The following is a 20050-nucleotide window of genomic DNA, read 5'->3' on the forward strand; positions in this document are numbered from 1 at the left end:
GTTCCTCATGTTGTGGTGACCCCTAACCATAAAATTATTTTCGTTGCTACTTCATAACTGTAATTTTGCTACTGTTATGAATCGTAATGTAAATATCTGATATGCAGGATGTATTTTCATTGTTACAAATTGAACATAATTAAAGCATAGTGATTAATCACAAAAACAATATGTAGTTATATATGTGTTTTCCGATGGTCTTAGGCGACCCCTGTGAAAGGGTTGTTCGACCCCCAAAGGTTGAGAACCGCTGGTTTATTCATTTATTTTGTAGAACTATTTTCTTTTTTACATTTAATTGATGCATGAGACTTAGAAAAGCAGTTATTGATTTTTAACTATAAAAAGTCCCTTTCTCAATTTTTTTTCTTGCTATCATAGTCTTCAAGGCCTTTCATTTCCCTGAATTTTGATATCTAACAATTTTATAACTTAAAAATCTTGTTGCCTCAAAATAATTCTTAGCCCACAAAAGAATATAATTTATATATTTTTTTGAAATTTCAAAATAAAGGATCCTGCATGCTGAATTCTATATTGGGTTGGCTACAACTTTTAAAAAGAAAAAAAAATAACTTACATGTGTATTCAGTGGACTGTTGATATTTTGATGTTCTTTAAATGCACAGCATTCAAACTCAAGTTCTTCCTGATATGAATATTAACATATGTGTTTGAGACACTAGGAAATATTAACATTTTTTATTGTAGTCATTTCTGTCCAAGCTGTTTGGGTGGACTTAGCAGTAACTGCTGTCTTTTTTTTGTTATGCCACAGATTTCACATTTTTATGCTAATGGCCTTTGAAACATCCAGTAAAACTTATTTTAGAATCTGACTGAATAAGTAATACAGCTATTACTGAACTGCTTATTTTGGCAAGTATTTTCAGTGTATTTCTCACTTAGGAATAAATTCATGTTAATTTTTTTAGATATGACAATAGCATTGGGATTTTTTATTTTTATTTAAATATAGTTGTTGGGTTTATTTTTTAGGATTCCTTATTTTCATTTTTTAAAGGATTCTTAAAACACTTTTAAATATTTTATGCTGAATTATTTATAGAATTATGTATCTGAAATTCGCTTCAAAATAATTTTGGAGGGTGAAATTTGCCGTAATAAAAAGTTTTTAAAAATACATAAATTAATCTCCATGGGTTGGTTGACTGTTCAGTATTTTGTATTGAACATATCAAATTTTATTTCCTAAAATTGCATCAGTCTTTTTTAACCTTTTATTTTGAAGTAATTTTAAATTTATACAAAAGTGATAATAGTACAAAGAACTCCCATATACACTTCCCCCAGATTTCCTAGTTAACATTTTGTATCCTATTTACTTTATCATTTTTTCTTTGCTCATATTTGTATATACACATTTACATATACATAAAATTATTTTTGTTCTGAACCGTTGAAGAATAAAGTACAGAAATGATGGCATGATATTCCTTTATCCCTATTTACTTCAGTGTCTATCTGCTAAAATCTCTGCATACATAACCACACTATAATTATAAAAATTAGGCAATTAACATTTTTACTTTATTTAACTACAGCCCTAATTTCAGATTTTGTCACTTGTCCCAGTAATACCCTTTTAGCCTAGAGTCTAGGGCCCTAGACAAAAACGGAAAGTTTCTGGTCTAGTATCCAACAATTTAGATTTGTCTAATGTTTCCTCCTTATTCACTTTAGATTATGTCTTTGTCTCAGGAATAGTACAGAACTAACATTTCATTCAGTGTATCATATCAAGAAAATCCCCCAACTTTACAAAGAGTTTTGGTTCTGTTTGTCTGGGCTGTTTTGCCATTCCACAAATGTGAGGAGTTGAACCATTAAGTTCTTCTGTCTGATGTGAGGAGCTATTGTTTCTTTTTTCTAACATGTGAGAATGGATTGAAAGAACTATTGGTTCTGTATTTGTAGCCTTCATTCAAGTTGCTGCAGAGTAAATTTCATGTGCATGACTTTTTTTAAAATTATTATATCTATATATATATTTTTTAAATGGAAATGTTTCCACAACATCCATTGGTTATTTTTATTCTACTTCAGAATATTATTCTTGCCCTTGCCATTCTTCTCTTATTTACTATATATAGCTAATGTTTTCTTTTCTTTTTTCTTTATTGATTCAGGTATTACATATGTGTCCTTATTGCCCCATTATCCCCCCATTCCCCCACTCAAAGTGTCAGTGGAAAATTTTCTTTTTTTTTTTAATATATATTTTATTGATTTTTTACAGAGAGGAAGGGAGAGAGATAGAGAGTTAGAAACATCGATGAGAAAGAAACATCGATCAGCTGCCTCCTGCACATCTCCTACTGGGGATGTGCCCGCAACCAAGGTACATGCCCTTGACCGGAATCGAACCTGGGACCTTTCAGTCCGCAGGCCGACGCTCTATCCATTGAGCCAAACCAGTTTCGGCTGAGCCAAACCGGTTTCAGCAACCCGAAAATTTTCATATAACTTTGTCATGATTGCCACTGTGCTGACAGTAACTGTCTAATTCCATAGATTATAAAATATATCTCAATATTAAGAAGTTAAATTATTTTTTCTTAGAAGCAATGAAATAAAGTATATTCTCTAGCTTTCCCAATCAGAAAATAGAGATGTCAGCTCTTAATCTGGATATTTTTCACAGTATAGCAAAATTCTTAAACCCACTCACATAGACTTTTTTTTTTTAAGTGTTTGCTTCTAAGAATAGTATGAGTTTCGAGTATAATGAAATGGGAGAATCATTTCTCTAAAACTTTGATTTAGAAATAACTAAAACATTGAAATATATCCTAGAAACCATAGTTACTCACTGAAATTTAGGTTATTTAGGTAAGGAATGCGCAAACTTTTCTGCAATATCCTTAAGGTAAATAAGACTTGCTGGGTCATATGGTCTGTCAAAACTACTTAACCCTGCCACTATAGTAAGAACTGTCCATAGACAGTTTGAAAATGTGTAGGCTTGGCTATGTTCCAGTATATGTACAAAATAGGCAATTAGCCAGGTAGTTTTGTTGTTTGCTGACCCTGGATTTTGACCCCTATGTCAGAACATTTCAGCTAAATGATGCTGCCATTTACAGGCTGGTTCTCATTTGAAGGTTATAATCGCAGGAGCTACTATGGTGGTACTGTATATATAAAAAGAAATAAAACAAAAAGAGACCATCGGGATAAGCAAGCATTAATGGGAAGGAAGTTTGGGAATTATTTTAAGACTATACATTTAAAAGAGTGTTCTCTAAAATATTTATTGATGCCCCAGCATTGCAATAAATTCATTGCACTTACTCTGTAATGACATTTATGTATGTATGTATTTTCCTTACCTGAGGATATATATTTTTTTTATTTTTGGAGAAAGAGAGAAACATTGATATGAGAGAAAAACATCGATGTGAGAGAGAAACATTTATCGACTGCCTCCTATTACACATACCCACTGGGGATTGAACCCACAACCTTGATATATACCTTGAACGGAAATTGAATCCACAGTCTTTCAGTGTACAGTACAGGCTCCAACTAACTGAACCCCCCAAACACGGCTGTAAATTTTTAGATCAAGTTATCATTTGACATCTGAAGGAATTTTCTGGTAGTTTGTCTTAACATATTTGTTATTTTGCTGCAATTGCTTGAGCATGAGTTTTCTAGCCTGAGTAATGACATTGTTGGATAAGCAGATTAAGGAAAATTGGATTTGTACTTGTATTTTACTGTCAGTAAAGAACTCTAGCAGACAATTAGCAATGCTAGCTTGAATTTTGACAGAGTGGTCCCAACTTCGGTGATCTTCTGTTCCAGTTCCCTTGGTATGCCATTAGAGAAATAGGCCTGGAGGAGTTAATAGGGCCACTTAGATAGCTGGTTATGGCAGTACTGCATTTAGAGGCTGGGTCTTTTGATTTAGCTATTTATTCAGTTCATCAGGCTTACTCTATTGTGTTAATTAAGAAATGAAGCATGCCTTACAGAATCCAGGTGAGAGGTTATAGCACCTTGGTGGAGCACAGAAATGAGAAAAGATGCATTGAAGGGGTAATAACAGTTTCACTTTACCCACGTCCTTCCTTCCCCAAGCCAATACAGAACTATGCTGAGAAAGATCCCCTGGACCAATGAATTCTCCCTTGAGGGAAAGAAAAAAAAGCAAAGTGAGGGTCTGATATCCCCAGCCTTTCAGGGTGCTGCTACCAAGAGAATCACTTTTTTCATGCTTCTGCCAGAACACTGAGGAATCATCTCGCAATAGCTAAGAACAAATACCACTGCACAAGCCTCAATAGCTGGTCTGAGTACCCCAGTAAGAGACCCCACCTGCTGGCCCAGCCAGAACCTCTGGCCAGGCTGACTGGTGAAGGGCTTTCTTTGCCAAAGCTGGTCTGTAAAGACTGGGCAAGATAACTGTTTCTTAAGATGTGCAGACACCAACACAAATCTATAGAGTTCATGAAGAATCAGGGAAATTTGACACCACCAAAGAAACAAAATAAAGCTCCAGTAGCTGACCCTAAAAAAATGAAGAATTATAGCATAGGGAATATAGTCGATAATCCTATCTAATAAAAGAGAAACATGGTAATTAGCCGTACGTCCGCTACCCTTCCCATTGGCTAATCAGGGCGATATGCAAATTAACTGCCAGCCAAGATGGCAGCCGGCAGCCAGGCTACTGACACGAATAGTAGGCTTGCTTGCTTCAGTGACGGAGGACTCCAATGTTCTCCTCCTGCCGCTGCTGGGCTCTGAGCTGCTAAGAAACATTGTTACAAATATAGAAGCTAAATAAAACCCCAGAAACCTGTTTTCAGTCAGCCGGGATCTCAGAGCTGGAGTCGCAACAAAGTTTCAAATACAGAAAGTAAACAAAGCCAGAAACCTGCTTTCAGCAGCGAGGTCTCACAGCTAAAGCCAGCTCTCAGCTCCAGTGACAGCCATAAATCCAAGAATAAAAAAAAAAAAGGAAAAAGGAGCGGTTGGGAGCTTCAGTCACCCACCAACCTGAAAACGGCCCTCAGCCCTTCACCCAGACTGGCCAGGCACCCCAGTGGGGACCCCCACCCTGAAGGGTGCGGGACCAGCTGCAAACAGCCATCATCCCCTCAGCCAGGCTGGCCAGGCACACCAGTGGGGACCCCCACCCTGATCCAGGACACCCTTCAGGGCAAACCAGCCGGCCCCCACCCGTGCACCAGGCCTCTGTCCTAATAGTAAAAGGGTAATATGCCTCCCAGCACCGGGATCAGTGAGGCCACCTGACCCCTGGAGCAGCGTGACAGGGGGCAGCGCCCAAACCCCCTGATCGCCCTGCGGCTCTGTGTGTGACAGGGGGCGGGGCCACAACCTCCCTATCCACACTGCTCTGTTTGTGACAGGGGAAGGTGCCCCAATCCCCTGATCAGCCCTGCTCTGTGCCTGATAGGGGGGAGCTCCCCACCCCCCTGATCACCCTGTGGCTCTGTGTATCACCGGGTGCAGTGCCCCAACCCCCGGATCGGCCCTGCTCTGTGGGTGACAGGGTGGCGCCCCAACCTCCCCATCGACCATGCCTTGAGTGTGACAGGGGGCGGCACCCCAACCCCCCAATTGGCCCTACCCTGAGGGTGGCATCACAACCTTCTGATCGGCCCTTCTCTGTGCATGACAGGGGGAGCTCCCCAACCCTCTGATCGGCCCTGCTCTGTGTGTGATAGGGGGGAGCTCTCCAACCCCCTGATCGGCCCTGCTCTGTGTGTGACAGGGGGGAGCTCCCCAACCCCCTGATCGGCCCTGCTCTGTGTGTGACAGGGTTTGGAGCCCCAACCCCCCTGATGGGCCCTGCTCTGTGTGTGACAGGGTGCGGAGCCCCAACCCCCTGATGGGCCCTGCTCTGTGCGTGACGAGGCAGCGCCCCAACCCCCTGACCAGCCAGCTCTGTATGTGACAGGGGTGGCACCACAACCCCCTGATCCGCCCTGCTCTGTGCATGACAGGGGGTGGCACCATAATCTCCCCATCAACCCTGCCTTGAGTGCGACAGGGGGCAGCGCCCCAACCCCCCAATCGGCCCTACCCTGAGCGTGACTGAGGGTGGCATCTCAACCTCCCGATCCGCCCTGCTCTGTGCATGACGGGGTGGCGCCCCAAATCCCCAATCAGCCCTGCTCTGAACCCGACCAGGGGCTGCAGGCCAGGCACCTAGGGATTTGGCTTGCCCTCTGCCACCCGGAGAGTGGGCATAGCCAGCAGGTCGTTCTCTCCCAAGGGGTCCCAGACTGTGAGAGGGCACAAGTGGGGCTGAGGGACACCCTCCCCCCCCCCCCCCCCAGTGCACAAATTTTTGTGCACCGGGCCTCTAGTATTGTAATAACTATCTATGTATGGTGCCAGATGTGTACTAGAATTATTGGGGGCATCAATTGGCAAATTATATGATTGTCTAATCACTATGCTGTGCACCTGAAACTCATATAAAATAATATTAAATTTAACTATAATTGAAAAATAACAGAAAAGAGCTTAAATAAGTTCATATATTCTTTGTGGGGTATTTCCTATGTGATTCTAATTTTGTTCTTTCAGCTGGTATATTTGTCATATTTCCAAACCAGGTCTAATGGAAACATTTTCTTTCAGGATATCCTTCTCATTAATGTAGTAATTGAACAAATGATCTGTGATACTGATCCTGAGCTAGGAGGTGCTGTTCAGTTAATGGGACTTCTTCGTACTCTGATTGATCCAGAGAACATGCTGGCTACAACTAATGTAAGAAATTATTGTGAGATTCTTTTTTTTTTTTTAAGTTTTGATCTAATCAGCTGTGGGTGTTTTTTTTTAATGTAATTGTAAATATAGAAATTTTGAAAATGTGTACAATATTGAAAAACAATAAATAGTTACATATTTGTATACTTGGTATTCAAGTAGCATTGGTATTCCTGTAACAGTTCACTTGGCAGAATACAATCATGTAATGTATAAAATCTTAGTGAAACATTAGCACTTCTGTTTTGATCCTGGGCCTTTAAGAAGTATGTTAACTTCTTAAAAATTAATATACAACAATATGAATATACTTAACAGTAGTGAACTATAAATGTAAAGGTGGTTAAATGGTAAGTTTTGTTGGTTTTTTATTATAATAAGAAAGGAAAAATTATGCGACATCATATAGTGCATGTATACAAACCTAAATAGTATAGCCTACTACACCTAGGCTATTTGGAATATCACCATCGTGTATGTTTTTTGTCATTGGCCAAACTGTCATTATGTAGTACATAAGTAAAATATTAAAAATATATCCTCTTTTTTATCTAAATAAATTTATACTTATAAAAGTACTTACAATTGATATAAGCTATAACATGAATTGTTTATTAAATCATTCCTTCATAATTTTTTTTAAAAAGAAAAACGGTGTATTGAATGGTCTCAACTGCATAGTAAAAAAAAGTCAATGAAAATAGAAAGACTTAAGAAACTATCCCAAAATATTAATAGTAATTGTCTCAAACTAATGGGATATTTTTTCTTTATAAAATGTCCTCATATTTAGAAAACATGTATTACTTTTAAATTATATACAACTATATTGGGCCAGTTGTATAAAAAGTAGTAGCCCAGAAAATAAAAAAGCATTATTTTCCAAATTTCCAAAAACATTTTAAAAGTAGATCTAAATTCTATTCTATTCTGTTTCTAGTGGCTTGATAAATTGATTTGGTGGATTTCCAAATTTGGATATATTGTGAAATATGGAGTATCAAATTTGAAATAGTTAAGTTGCTCTTATATTGCTTGGTAGATTCTTCATTGCATTTCAGATCATAGTATATTTGAAAAAAATTGTTCTGACTAATTACCTAAAAACAAATGTTTTTAATACTATCTTATCTTTTTCTTGCTTTCATTTTTATTTGTAATATGAAATAGATTTGATTTTTTAATTCTGCAGAAGTAAGATTAAGGTGAATAGACTAGTTTTTTGGTTCTTTCACAGTATCTTAAAGTGTCTGTTGTTTGTGTATGACCCGCTAATTTTTTTTTCACACTGCTAATTCTTGAAGACATGTTATCAATTATAAAGGTAATAGAGTATTTTTTAAATTCTTTGTTTCAGAAAACTGAAAAAAGTGAATTTCTAAATTTCTTCTACAACCATTGTATGCATGTCCTCACAGCACCACTTTTAACCAATACTTCAGAAGACAGATATGAAAAGGGTAGGGTTTCTTACTTATCTGCTTATGATTTCTGTTTTTAAAGAGTAAAATAAGTATTATAAGTGACAAGCTCTTTACTTAGTTCTTTATTTGGTGTAGTTTATGTATTCACAAATCATCAGCTAGAATTTCTGGCTTCAGTTTATTGAAGTGGAATAACCTAAAACATTTTTTTTAATTGAATCTTTATTGTTGAAAGTATTACACATGTCCCTCTTTTTCCCCCACCCAGTCTAAAGTTTTTTTGTTTTGTTTTTTTTAAAATATATTTTACTGATTTTTTACAGAGAGGAAGGGAGAGAGATAGAGAGTTAGAAACATCGATGAGAGAGAAACATCGATCAGCTGCCTCCTGCATACCTCCCACTGGGGATGTGCCCGCAACCCAGGTACATGCCCTTGACCAGAATCGAACCTGGGACCCTTCAGTCTGCAAGCTGACGCTCTATCCACTGAGCCAAACCGGTTTTGGCTAAAGTTTTTTTTAAGCAGTCTGAGTGCAAAGTGCAAATCCTACTATGGCTTTATGTACTTCTCATTAAGTATTCATAGTTGTGTACATCTCATTTGGCAACAGTTTTTATTGATTTCTACTGTATTTCTGTATTCTGTAAATCTGTATTTCATCAGTTTGCAATATTTAAATAATGTAATCATACTACCAAATATAAGTATCATAAACAAAACATTGACTTATCAGAATATCACTCAACTTACGAAATGAGATATGTGAAGGACATATTCTCTTAGACAGTTGGTTAATTTGAGTCAGTTAAGAGAATGTGTACTAAACTAATAAAGTTGTAGAAGAGGCATACCCACATAATATCATCAATTCTATTGCTGAGTATATATTCTAGGGAACATTTATGCATATGCATGACAGTTACAAGAGTGTTGTTGCTTTGTTCATGGTAGGAAAATTAAAGTGTGGTGTATGTATATATTGGCAGTTAAAATAATTGAATATATATTGATCTGTCATCTGACTAGTTCTCAAAAATGTAAAGTTGAATGGGTAAAAACTTTATTGCAGAATGGTTCCATTTACATAAATTAAAATAAATACGCTTTAAACATTCAGTTTAAAATAAAACACTTCCAGCATATAGAAATATTTAGATAATAGCTTGACAGACATCCATATACCTCCTATTGGCTCTCCCATTCTCATTCCACCCCACCTACCAATATCCTTCAAGGAATGCTGAATTTGGAGTTTATCACCCCTATGCTCATTTATGTTATTATGACATGTATAATGCATTACTTTTCATGTTTTCAAACTTGATATGCATTGAATTCAATTGTGTATAATCTGCATTTTTTTTTTTTTTTTACCCACTGCTTTTTGTTTTTTAATCCTCACTGTAGTATATTTTTGGAAGGAGGGAGGAGAGAGAAACATCAATTGATTGCCTCTGTATGGAATCGATTCATATATATATATATATATATATATATATATATATATATATAGTAGAGGCCCAGGGCACAAAAATTTGTGCATTTGGGAGGGTCCCTCAGCCCGGCCTGTGCCCTCTCACAGTCTGGGACCCCTTGGGGGATGACCACCTGCTGGCTTAGGCCTGCTCCCCAGGGGATTGGGCCTAAGCTGGCAGTCAGACATCCCTCTGGTAGCCCGGAGCCCTCGGGGGATGTCCACGTGCCAGCAGGAAGCAGGCCTAAGCTGCAGTCGGACATCCTTAGTGCTGCTGAGGAGGCAGGAGAGGCTCCCACCACCACCGCTGTACTGGCAGTCATCAGCCTGGCTTGTGGCTGAGCAGAGCTCCCCTGTGGGAGCGCACTGACCACCAGGGGGCAGCTCCTGCATTGAGCGTCTGCCCCCTTGGTGGTCAGTGTGTGTCATAGTGACCAGTCATTCCCAGTCCTTCTGCTGTTAGGGTCAATTTGCATATTACCCTTTTATTATATAGGATATATACACACACACATACATATACAAACATATGTATAATTTTTATTTATTTCAGAGGAAAGGAGAGAGAGAGAGAAATATTGATGATGAGAAAGAATCATTGATCAGCTGCCCCCTGAACGCCCCACAGGAATCAAGCCCACAACCTGGGCATGTGCCCTGACTGGGAATCGAACCATGACCTCCTGGTTCATAGGTCGACACTCTACCACTGAATCTTGCTGGCTGGGCCTGATCAATTCTCTTTAATCATTGCTGTTTCTCTATCTCTCTCCCTTTCCCTTCTTCTCTCTGAAATCAGTAAAAACATTTTTTTTAAAAAAATCAAAGCATAAATCATCTATTATTAACATTTGTGTTATTATAGAACTTAAGAAATATCTATGTGGATAGACATATTCAGATTGTTGGAGGATGGCTGAGAGAAGATAAAAAGTTGACATATCAGTCTTATCTCTGGTTGTAATCTCATTTTTTATCAGAACATTTATAATTTTCTTTTAATAACTTCTTGTCTATAACCAGTTCTATAAAAGACTGCAGATAAAGGTATAATATTGAACTGAATATATTAACCACTAATTCTTAGTGGTTATTATGTAGATAAAAGGAGATTATGTGCTTTCTATATTGTAGTGCCAGGGAAGTATGAGATATTATTACTGAAGTAACTGATTTTTAAATTTTTTTATTAGATAATATAGTTGGATCTAACAAAAACAGCATGATTTGTCCTGGTAAGTGTATGTTTTTATTTTATTAACTAATGCAAATAGTAAACTTTTTCCTCCTCAGAGTAGAATATACTTGTACAAAGCTAATAAGAAAAGCATATTTTCACCAAAAACAGAATCCAAAAATACTCTTTTTTCTTTTTTACAAAGAAAATATTCCTCTTTCTCCCATATAAAAAAAAATGGAAAACCATTTGGAATTTGGTTTGTTTCTGTAGAACTTGTTTTTTGATATTTTTTGAGAAGACATCTGGACATTGGTGATTTAGTTTATGCTTATTTTTGAAATCTAGTAAACTAAGACCAGTTAGTTAGGAATTAGTGTTTATAACAGCCTTGTGTTTAAAATTTATTTATAAATCTGAGTGGAAACATTCCTTTTTCCTTTTTCCTTTTTCCTTTTACTTGTAACATGCATACCAGGTATGGGCTTGGTAGTACAGAAAATATGCCTGTGTACCCAGCATCCTGTCTGTTTTACCAGGTTTATCAAAGCTGTAGAAAAGCCATTTTCAAAGGAGACAGTTCAGATATTGGATGAGTAATTTTAATTAACATGGTAGATCATTGCCACAAAATCTTTTATAAGTAAAATTTGGGAATTGAGAAATTAAAATAGTTTAATTGTAAGGTACTAGTTCAAATGTTGGTTGTTATACAAATTGGTCCGGAGCAAGTAAGACTCTTTACATGATTTAAAGTAGAAAAGATCTTTGAAATACCAGAATTGTATTTTGTATATTTAATGGTCATTCTATTATTTAAAAGAATGTTAATTTATTCCTGAAAAATAAAATAGTTGTACCAGGTGATGTCAGTTATTTTTTTTCTATTTTACAAGACTGTGATTCCATAAATTGCTCACAGTTTAATATTTTCTTATCTAAAATTTTCATAGTAGGTGTACATAATTACCTATATAAGCCCTTCAATTATATTTAATTTTGGGCTCTGGAAGCAGTTTGAAATCATTCCATGAATGTATAAACCAAAGCCTCTTGAAAATAAAGCTAGTATATTTCAGTAGACCTCTCATGGGTATTATGGTTTGATGTTAAAAAGATCAGTGTTAAAAAAAAAACTTGATGGAACATTTTTCACTTGATATTCAAATAGCCAAAAATGTTATTTTCTTAAAAATATTTTTAAAGAAAGCATATTAATTTTTCTTGGGAAATTTTCATTGCACCATTTTAGGCAAAAAGTTTGAGGTATATTCTCCTTTACTGTGGACCCCTTTATAGATTTATTAATATTAACCACTACAATAGTATGTATTAAAGAAACATTACCAAGAAAATCTCAGTGTATTGAGGGTTTTATTATCATGTTTGTAAACTTTTATTGGGGGTTTTTTCCCTCTTAACATTATTAAATATACAGGAGCCTTAGAAAAGTTATCTAGTAACTAGGTAAAATTTACAATGCTTCTGGAGAGTCTGCCTAATGAAAAAGTAAAAATCTATAGTAAAATTTACAATGCTTCTGGAGAGTCTGCCTAATGAAAAAGTAAAAATCTATAGCTTCTTTAATTGATATAAAAATGAGAAGGAAATATAATTTTACTTTTGTTCTAAAATATAGGATATGAGCTTTATTCTTTTTTTCCTGAGATGTATTGCAGTATTTGACTTTCATGTGATGACTTTCTTTGTAGATAATTATCAAACAGCACAGCTGCTTGCTCTAATTTTAGAGCTACTCACATTTTGTGTGGAACATCACACATATCACATAAAAAACTATATTATGAACAAGGACTTGCTAAGAAGAGTCTTGGTCTTGATGAATTCAAAGCATACTTTCCTGGCATTGTGTAAGTAACAATTTAAATAAACAGTCTAGTTAAATGTTTTAAGGAATAACATTTTTAATAGAGATAAAAGCCAAAGTTACCCATGTGAATTTATTTTTTAGCAGTATATTTGCTATTAAAAAGATGATTATGAGAAATACTGATCTTTTATTTAATGGATAAGAGGAATAGGTCATAGTGCTTCCCCACCCACATATATTTGTTCATATTTAGATTCAATTAGCTTAATTGGGATCCCAGTGCAAAGATAGTATTTTACTAATAGAACTAGTCTTACTATCTTTTACATCTGCTTCATAATATTGTTATTTAGTAATGACTATATTTTTGAGATATGGGCCTTGATATATTTTTGTTGTGTAATTCAGGTTATTTATTGAACTTGTAAAATATTTGCTACAATGTTGATTTTTGGAAAATTTTTCTTTCCTCTTCATAATTTCACTTGCAAATAGAAATAAATAAGCTTTCTTTTCCTTTCAAGTAAAAAGAGTTGTATGGGTTTTTTCTGAGCATAAAAATTATAATTTAAATGTAAGCATTAACTTAATGTATAGAGAAAAGGTTAATCTCCCTAATACTTCTTTTATTTTTAAGGCCTTAAAGTCGCCTCTACCTGTACTGTTAACTACCTGTACTGTTTCTTTTCCATTCCTTTTTCCATACTTGTCAAGATTTACATAAACATATTCACACGGGTTTTTTTGTGGTTGTTTTTTTTACAAAAACAGGCTTATACTAACATACTTACAAGTCCCTTAATATTACTGTAGGTCAGTGGATATGGTGTGAACCAATTTTTGTTTCTTAAACACACTCGAGTAATATTTCTTAGAGTGGCTCTTCCACATTTATTTTACCATTCTCTAATACATGGATTGCAAAATTGTTTGAGTATTTTGCCACTCCAAACAACACTGTAGTAAATAGTCTAATATGTAAATCTTTCATATACTAATGTTGATTTTTTTCAATAATGGGATTGCCAGGACAAAATGTTTATGTATTTTAATATGTTCTTTTAAATTTTAATTAGACATACAGCTTCCAGATTTCTTTCCCAAAGATTAAAGCACTTGACATTCTTCTAGCACTTGATGTTTGTTACTGTTTTTTTAAAATGTTATCAAACTAATGATGGAAAATGTGGTATTCCCTTTGTGTATTAATATACATAAACATATTTTTCTTGACAACATTTTTTTATTTTTTAGTGCTTTTGTATTTTATCTGTTATACCCACACTGTTCTGAGTATTACCAACATTTGTGTTTTGAGGTTTTAGTGTATTTTTTAATCTCTACTATGGAGCTACCTGCCTAGGTAGTTTATTTATCTTCCAATAGCCAGTTATTGGGGATTTTCTTCATTAGCTCTGGCTACTAATTTGTACAGGTTTTGAATGGTCTTTCCCTATTTTTTTCAAAGCCCAATAATTTTTAGTGCACAGTTTTGCTTTTCATTCTAAAAGACTATGTACATTATTTTATGTAAAAATACTTATATAATGATTAATATTGTAAGACCATTGACTTATTCCATCTTATTTTTAATCAGGTGCTCTTCGTTTTATGCGGCGGATAATTGGCCTTAAAGATGAATTTTATAATCGTTACATCACAAAGGGAAATCTTTTTGAGCCAGTTATAAATGCTCTTCTGGATAATGGAACTCGGTACAATTTGTTAAATTCAGCTGTTATTGAGTTATTTGAATTTATAAGAGTGGTAAGTTTATATTAAATGATTCTTAGTAAAGTAGAATAATTATATATTTAGGGATGTTAATATTTTAAATTGAGAAATTTAGCATAGTCTTTGGACCCATATTCTATAATCTTCTTAGTTCCATTTATTTGCCAAGTGTATCAGGATGAAATTTGGCATATGTGGACATTTCAGTCAAGCATGCCATTCATGTGATCTCTTTGATCAATTGTAGGGGTAGTGATAAAAATGAATAGGAAGATTGAAAATAATTTCTTTGTTAGACACTCATATGAGATGCAGAAAAATAGGATATTATGGAATTTTAAGTTGAAGAAATCAGAGAGTTAGATGGATTACTCCAACTGCCTTATTTTACCGATGAGGGACTTGAGATGTTCAAAGTAATTAAGTGACCTATTCAGGAGCATCCATTTGGTTAGGAGCACAGTCAGGGTTTGAAGTTATGTTACAACTCAAGTTCAGACAACAAAAGATTTGTGATACCACCAGGGAAAGTGGCCACATGGTTAGAAAGAACTTGAAAAAAGAAAGTCAAAGCTAAAAATTCATTTTCTAGTTTTGTTTCTGACGAATCAGATTTCTAGTGATGACATGCTATTTTCACATGAAGATTATTTGAGCAACTGGATTGTTTTTCTAATATTGGTCACTTGCCAAAAGTATGATACTCAAAAGGATGAAGAGGATAGAACTGCTATCTTTAGCCTTTAGAAAAGAGGAAATGTGAGGTTTTTTGTTTTGTTTGTTATTGTTTTTCTAAAAATATTGTTAACTAGCTCAAGCTCACCAAGTATCTGAACCCAGCTTCACAGTACACTGTTCTAATGAATCAGAGATTTATTTTTACATTTTTTTTCCTTTAAAATGTTTAATGAGATACTAATAAGTCATAGGGTTGACAAACCCATTTCTATCCCTGTGGTTGATTTTTGTCTTTCTGAAAATATAAATGGTTGATAAATGTACATTGAATCCTAAAATTTATCTTTTTGTTGAGTGTACAACACAGACCATTTTACATAGATTTCTAATTTTTCTTCTTGGCTTTTTTTTTTTTTTTTTTTTTTTGAGATGTCCAGGAAAACTCATTTAAAGACTTAAAATCCTTTATACAGTCAGATTATGGTGGATCATTTAAAGAAGTGGCCTGTGTATTTCTTACTATAGTATTAAAGTCCTAAATCACAACTTTAATTATTTTTAATAATGAGCCTGCTTTGTACCCATTCATTGCAATGATCATTTAAAATGGTTCATTTGGAATTTATAAGTTGTTACTACCAGTTTATTTCACAAATATTATACCATTGGAAGGAAGACGGGGAATAAGTTATTATACGAGTTAATACTTTATCGGATCTGTATAGGTAATGTAGTCTGAGGAATCTATGTGTATATTTTAGGCAAGGCTTATCCCATTTTGATAGGATGTCATGTTAAATGAGAAGTCCTTAAGTAATACCTAACGTTTATTGAAAATATAATTTCAAAATCTGCTTTCTAATTAGTTTTGTGCTCTTGACCAGGCCATTCAACTTCTCTTAGTACCTCAGCTTCCTTTTCTATAAAATCGGTCCAATAAAGCTTATTACATGAAAGTGCTTTTTAAATTATAAAGTGCTACATAAGTGTGAAAAATGAACAGAAGGCATAAATTAAATACATTTACTTTTGAAATATTCTTTATAATCCCCCAAAAGGGCTCCAGTGAATTGCTTCTTTTTTCCAAGTTTTCTGTGGAGTCTGGCTCATGTATAAAGAAACTAGAACATTTATTTTTGGAAGGTGATTTTGAAACACCTTTTTTGATCAGTTTTGGAATTATTTTTAAAATTTTTAAGTCTTTCTCCTAACAAGCATTGTATTATATTTGAAATCTAAATTTTGTGCTTATACAGGAAGATATCAAGTCTCTTACTGCACATATAGTTGAAAACTTTTATAAAGCACTTGAATCGATTGAATATGTTCAGACATTCAAAGGATTGAAGACTAAATATGAGCAAGAAAAAGACAGACAAAATCAGAAACTGAACAGGTATTGTTTAAGTATATTGCATTTATAGCATATAAATTTATGTCCAAAATCACATATAGTTGGATTTGAAATTTACCCAGGAATTTTCTTACCATCATTAGATAGGACAGGATTATATGTAGGAGAGTAGGATATTCTCCCTATCCCAAATTTTTTATATGAAAAATTACTGCTCCATATTGTAACTCAAGATATATTTTAATTAATAAATATTATCCAACTAAAATTATTTCAGATCCTCTAGGTCATACATAATTATTATCAATTTTAATCATATGAATTTTAAGTCATTACTCAATATGTATGGTATGTTTCTTACAGTGTACCGTCTATATTGCGTAGTAACAGATTTCGCAGAGATGCAAAAGCCTTGGAAGAGGATGAAGAAATGTGGTTTAATGAAGATGAAGAGGAGGAAGGAAAAACAGTTGTGGCACCAGTGGAAAAATCTAAGCCAGAAGATGATTTTCCAGATAGTTATGAAAAATTTATGGAGACTAAGAAAGGTATTAAAATTTTGAATTTTTAAATAGTGCACCCTCTTATAACTAATACAAAAATTATTCATTTGCTTGTAAAGGTCTGTCCATGTTTATACAGCATAAAAGACATAAAGTTTATGCTGAATCATAATTTTCAAATTATGTACTTTTTCTAAATTTGTTTGGGATTTCTTTTCATGATTTCTTTGAAGCTTGTCATTTTACGATAGTCTTCATTTGCTATTTAGAAATTGCATTGCCTCCTTATGCTTTTCCTTCTGTGAATAGTCTTGGCTTCTTTTCTATTCTGAATCTCCAATAATAACAAACACCATACAGATCCATAGAAACTTTCCAGAGCTCTCCACCTTTTGCTGCCAAGGAAACTAAGCTTGAAGTCACTTTGCTCTTTGAAATTTTAAAATCATTATAAACGTTACTTTTTATTTATTTTTTTATTGGGGTGACATTGGTTAATAAAATTATATAGGTTTCAGGTGTACAATTCTATAATACATCACCTGTATGTTGTATTATGTGTTCACCACCCCAAGTCAAGTCTCCTTTCATCACCATTTATCACCTCTATACCCTCTTCTACCTCCCCCCACACAAAAGTTTAATAAAGATACAATATCAAGAGAAATAAAAGTAAAATTTCCCATCTTTCCAGAGAATTAATCACTATAATACTATGTCCTGAGAAATTACCATTATTGGAGTACTGTCCTGCATATATCATCTAAATGTTTAATAAAAATTTATATCTTGAAAAGGAAAAAAGCATTTTCTAGACTTTATATAAATTTGTGATTTTGAATGTGAGATTTCTAAAGGTATTTCTTATTTGTTAGGTTTCATTGAGTTATTACATTTTTCCCTGAAATTTGTTCTCAGCCTCATTCATTTTCCAATCATTAATACCATAAGTTCCATTTATTTTAGGCTTCAGGGGCAAATAGCCTATTAAAATGTCCTAAGGAATAGGCACCTTTTAGTAGCCAGATTCTTCTACTTTTACTCATTATAGGCACTGTGCTGAAAGAGGCAATGAGGCAAAACTTGAAGTACTATGTCCAGTTAATCTTATGTAATAAAAGGCTAATATGCAAATTGTCCCCTCAACCAGGAGTTCAACCAGTGGGTGGGGCCAGTCAGCCAGCCACCCGCAGCCCCTCCCCCGGCTAGCCCCACCCCCAATTGCCCCCACACATACCCTTATCAGGGGCGGGGCTGGCCAGCCAACTGCCTATGGCCTCTACCCCCATCCGGCCTGGCCCGATTGGCCCAATTGGGGTGGGCCGGCCAGACCCCACCTGTGCATGAATTCATACACCAGGCCTGTAGTCATATATTAAAAAAATAGTAGCAACTAGGTGCTAAAGGATGGTAGACACCTATCTCATAAAAGAAACCCACACAGGAACCTGGTATAGTCAGGCAATAAAAGGCTAATAGACATGATCATATCATTTTCTTTAGGCATTTGAAATACTAACTTGTGGGAAAGATTATTAGGTATTTACAATAGAAGTAGAGAGAGAGTGGAAGCTGCAGGGAGACAAAGAGTCAGGCAATTAATGAGTCCTTGGAAGTGTCTTAGATCCAGCTGTGTAGAATTCTACCATAGGATGGCTGATTTGTTATATGATTCTTAAGGTCCTTTCTAATCCTGAGATTTCTAAGATTCCAACTAATAAAGACATCACTATACATATCATACTCTTCTACTCTTCTAACTCTTATAAAGCAAAGACAGTGTTTTCTAAGTTTTTAAATTACTGTTCTTTTCGAATGCTTTGACTTAGCAATATTTACTGATATAGGTTCAAAATTTTACTTTTGTTTTAGCAAAAGAAAGTGAAGACAAGGAAAACCTTCCAAAAAGGACATCTTCTGGTGGCTTCAAATTTACTTTCTCCCACTCGGCCAGTGCTGCAAATGGAGCCAACAGTACAAACAGTAAATCTGTAATGGCACAGACACCACCAGCAAGTTCCAATGGATCCTCTTCCAAAACGGCAACCTTGGCTTCATCAGTAACAGCCACCAAGGTATGTGAACCTTCTCTGCTCATAAACTTTTCTTGTTTTCATCTGTAAAAATTATGTTTACTGAAGAAAATTTGGATAATAAAAATAATCCCAAAGAAAAAGTTGCAAAAGTCATCAGATAATGACTGCTAACATGTGATTGATTTTTCTTTAGTATGTGGGTTTCTTTATCTGACATATAATTGAGGTCTTTCTATACAGTTTTCTATCCTGCTTTTATGTCTTTACTGTAATAACTTACGTTATTAAACATTGTTGATGACTGTAGAATTTCATTTTACTTATCTGCATCATAATGTTTGTAAGCATCCCCTCCCTCCAGTAATATTTCAGATATCTGTTCATAGTCTTGCCTTTTAAAAGTTAGCTTATGTTTTCTTCCCTCCCCCCCAACCCCCCCCCCCCCCCCCCGCCCTCCGCCTGCTCGCCTGCACTGCCCTATGTTTTCTTGAAATGAATGAATCTTTAGTTAAGGATATTACCTTTTGCCATTAGCATAGCAAATGTATTTCCCATTGGTTACTTTTTTTATGAACAAGTTTAAATTTTATATGAAACTTTTTTCTTTCATTTACGTTTTTATTATATGTAACCATCCTTTTTCCAAAATGGAGTAGCTTAAAATAAAAAGGCATAAACATAGGGCAACTGTTAGTGAAAGGGTAAAAGGACAAGTTGTGGGAAATGCCATAGTAGAAAACCTAACTGAAGTAATGCTTTTTGTTTTGAACACAAAGTACAAGTCTCAGGTTTTTGTACTTTGTGTTCAAAGTACAAACTGTAGAATCCTTATTCAGTGTTAGAGTGAGGTGTGCTCTTAAATTTTATTTACAGAAGTAGCATTTTCAATGGGATTCTACTGCTTTTAAAACACATTTTATGGTTTTTTTTTACTAGAAATTTTAAAATTAATTTTCACTTTTTGATAGGACAATTTAGTATAATATTGTGACACTGTATTAAAGATATTTACTGTGGAGTTATATTGTTTGGGTTCAAATCTTGGCTCTGCCTTTTACTAGT

General features: G+C 34.9%; 1 protein-coding gene across 3 annotated transcripts in view; it reads left to right on the forward strand.

Annotated features, from left to right (window-relative positions):
* PPP4R3B (protein phosphatase 4 regulatory subunit 3B) overlaps nucleotides 1–20050 on the forward strand; it is a 48800-nt gene that overhangs the window by 23961 nt on the left and 4789 nt on the right. For 2 of the 3 annotated variants that reach the window (XM_081101469.1, XM_081101470.1), the window contains exons 8-15: nucleotides 6643–6774; nucleotides 8132–8234; nucleotides 10869–10910; nucleotides 12565–12723; nucleotides 14281–14450; nucleotides 16352–16491; nucleotides 16813–16997; nucleotides 18825–19027. In XM_081101469.1, coding sequence (XP_080957595.1) covers nucleotides 6643–6774; nucleotides 8132–8234; nucleotides 10869–10910; nucleotides 12565–12723; nucleotides 14281–14450; nucleotides 16352–16491; nucleotides 16813–16997; nucleotides 18825–19027 — 1134 coding nt within the window. The remainder of the gene's footprint in view (nucleotides 1–6642; nucleotides 6775–8131; nucleotides 8235–10868; nucleotides 10911–12564; nucleotides 12724–14280; nucleotides 14451–16351; nucleotides 16492–16812; nucleotides 16998–18824; nucleotides 19028–20050) is intronic. The other variant, XM_081101471.1, reaches the window with a different exon arrangement.

The sequence above is a fragment of the Myotis nattereri genome, assembly GCF_964212035.1.
Source record: "Myotis nattereri genome assembly, chromosome: 10".
Lineage (NCBI taxonomy): Eukaryota > Metazoa > Chordata > Mammalia > Chiroptera > Vespertilionidae > Myotis > Myotis nattereri.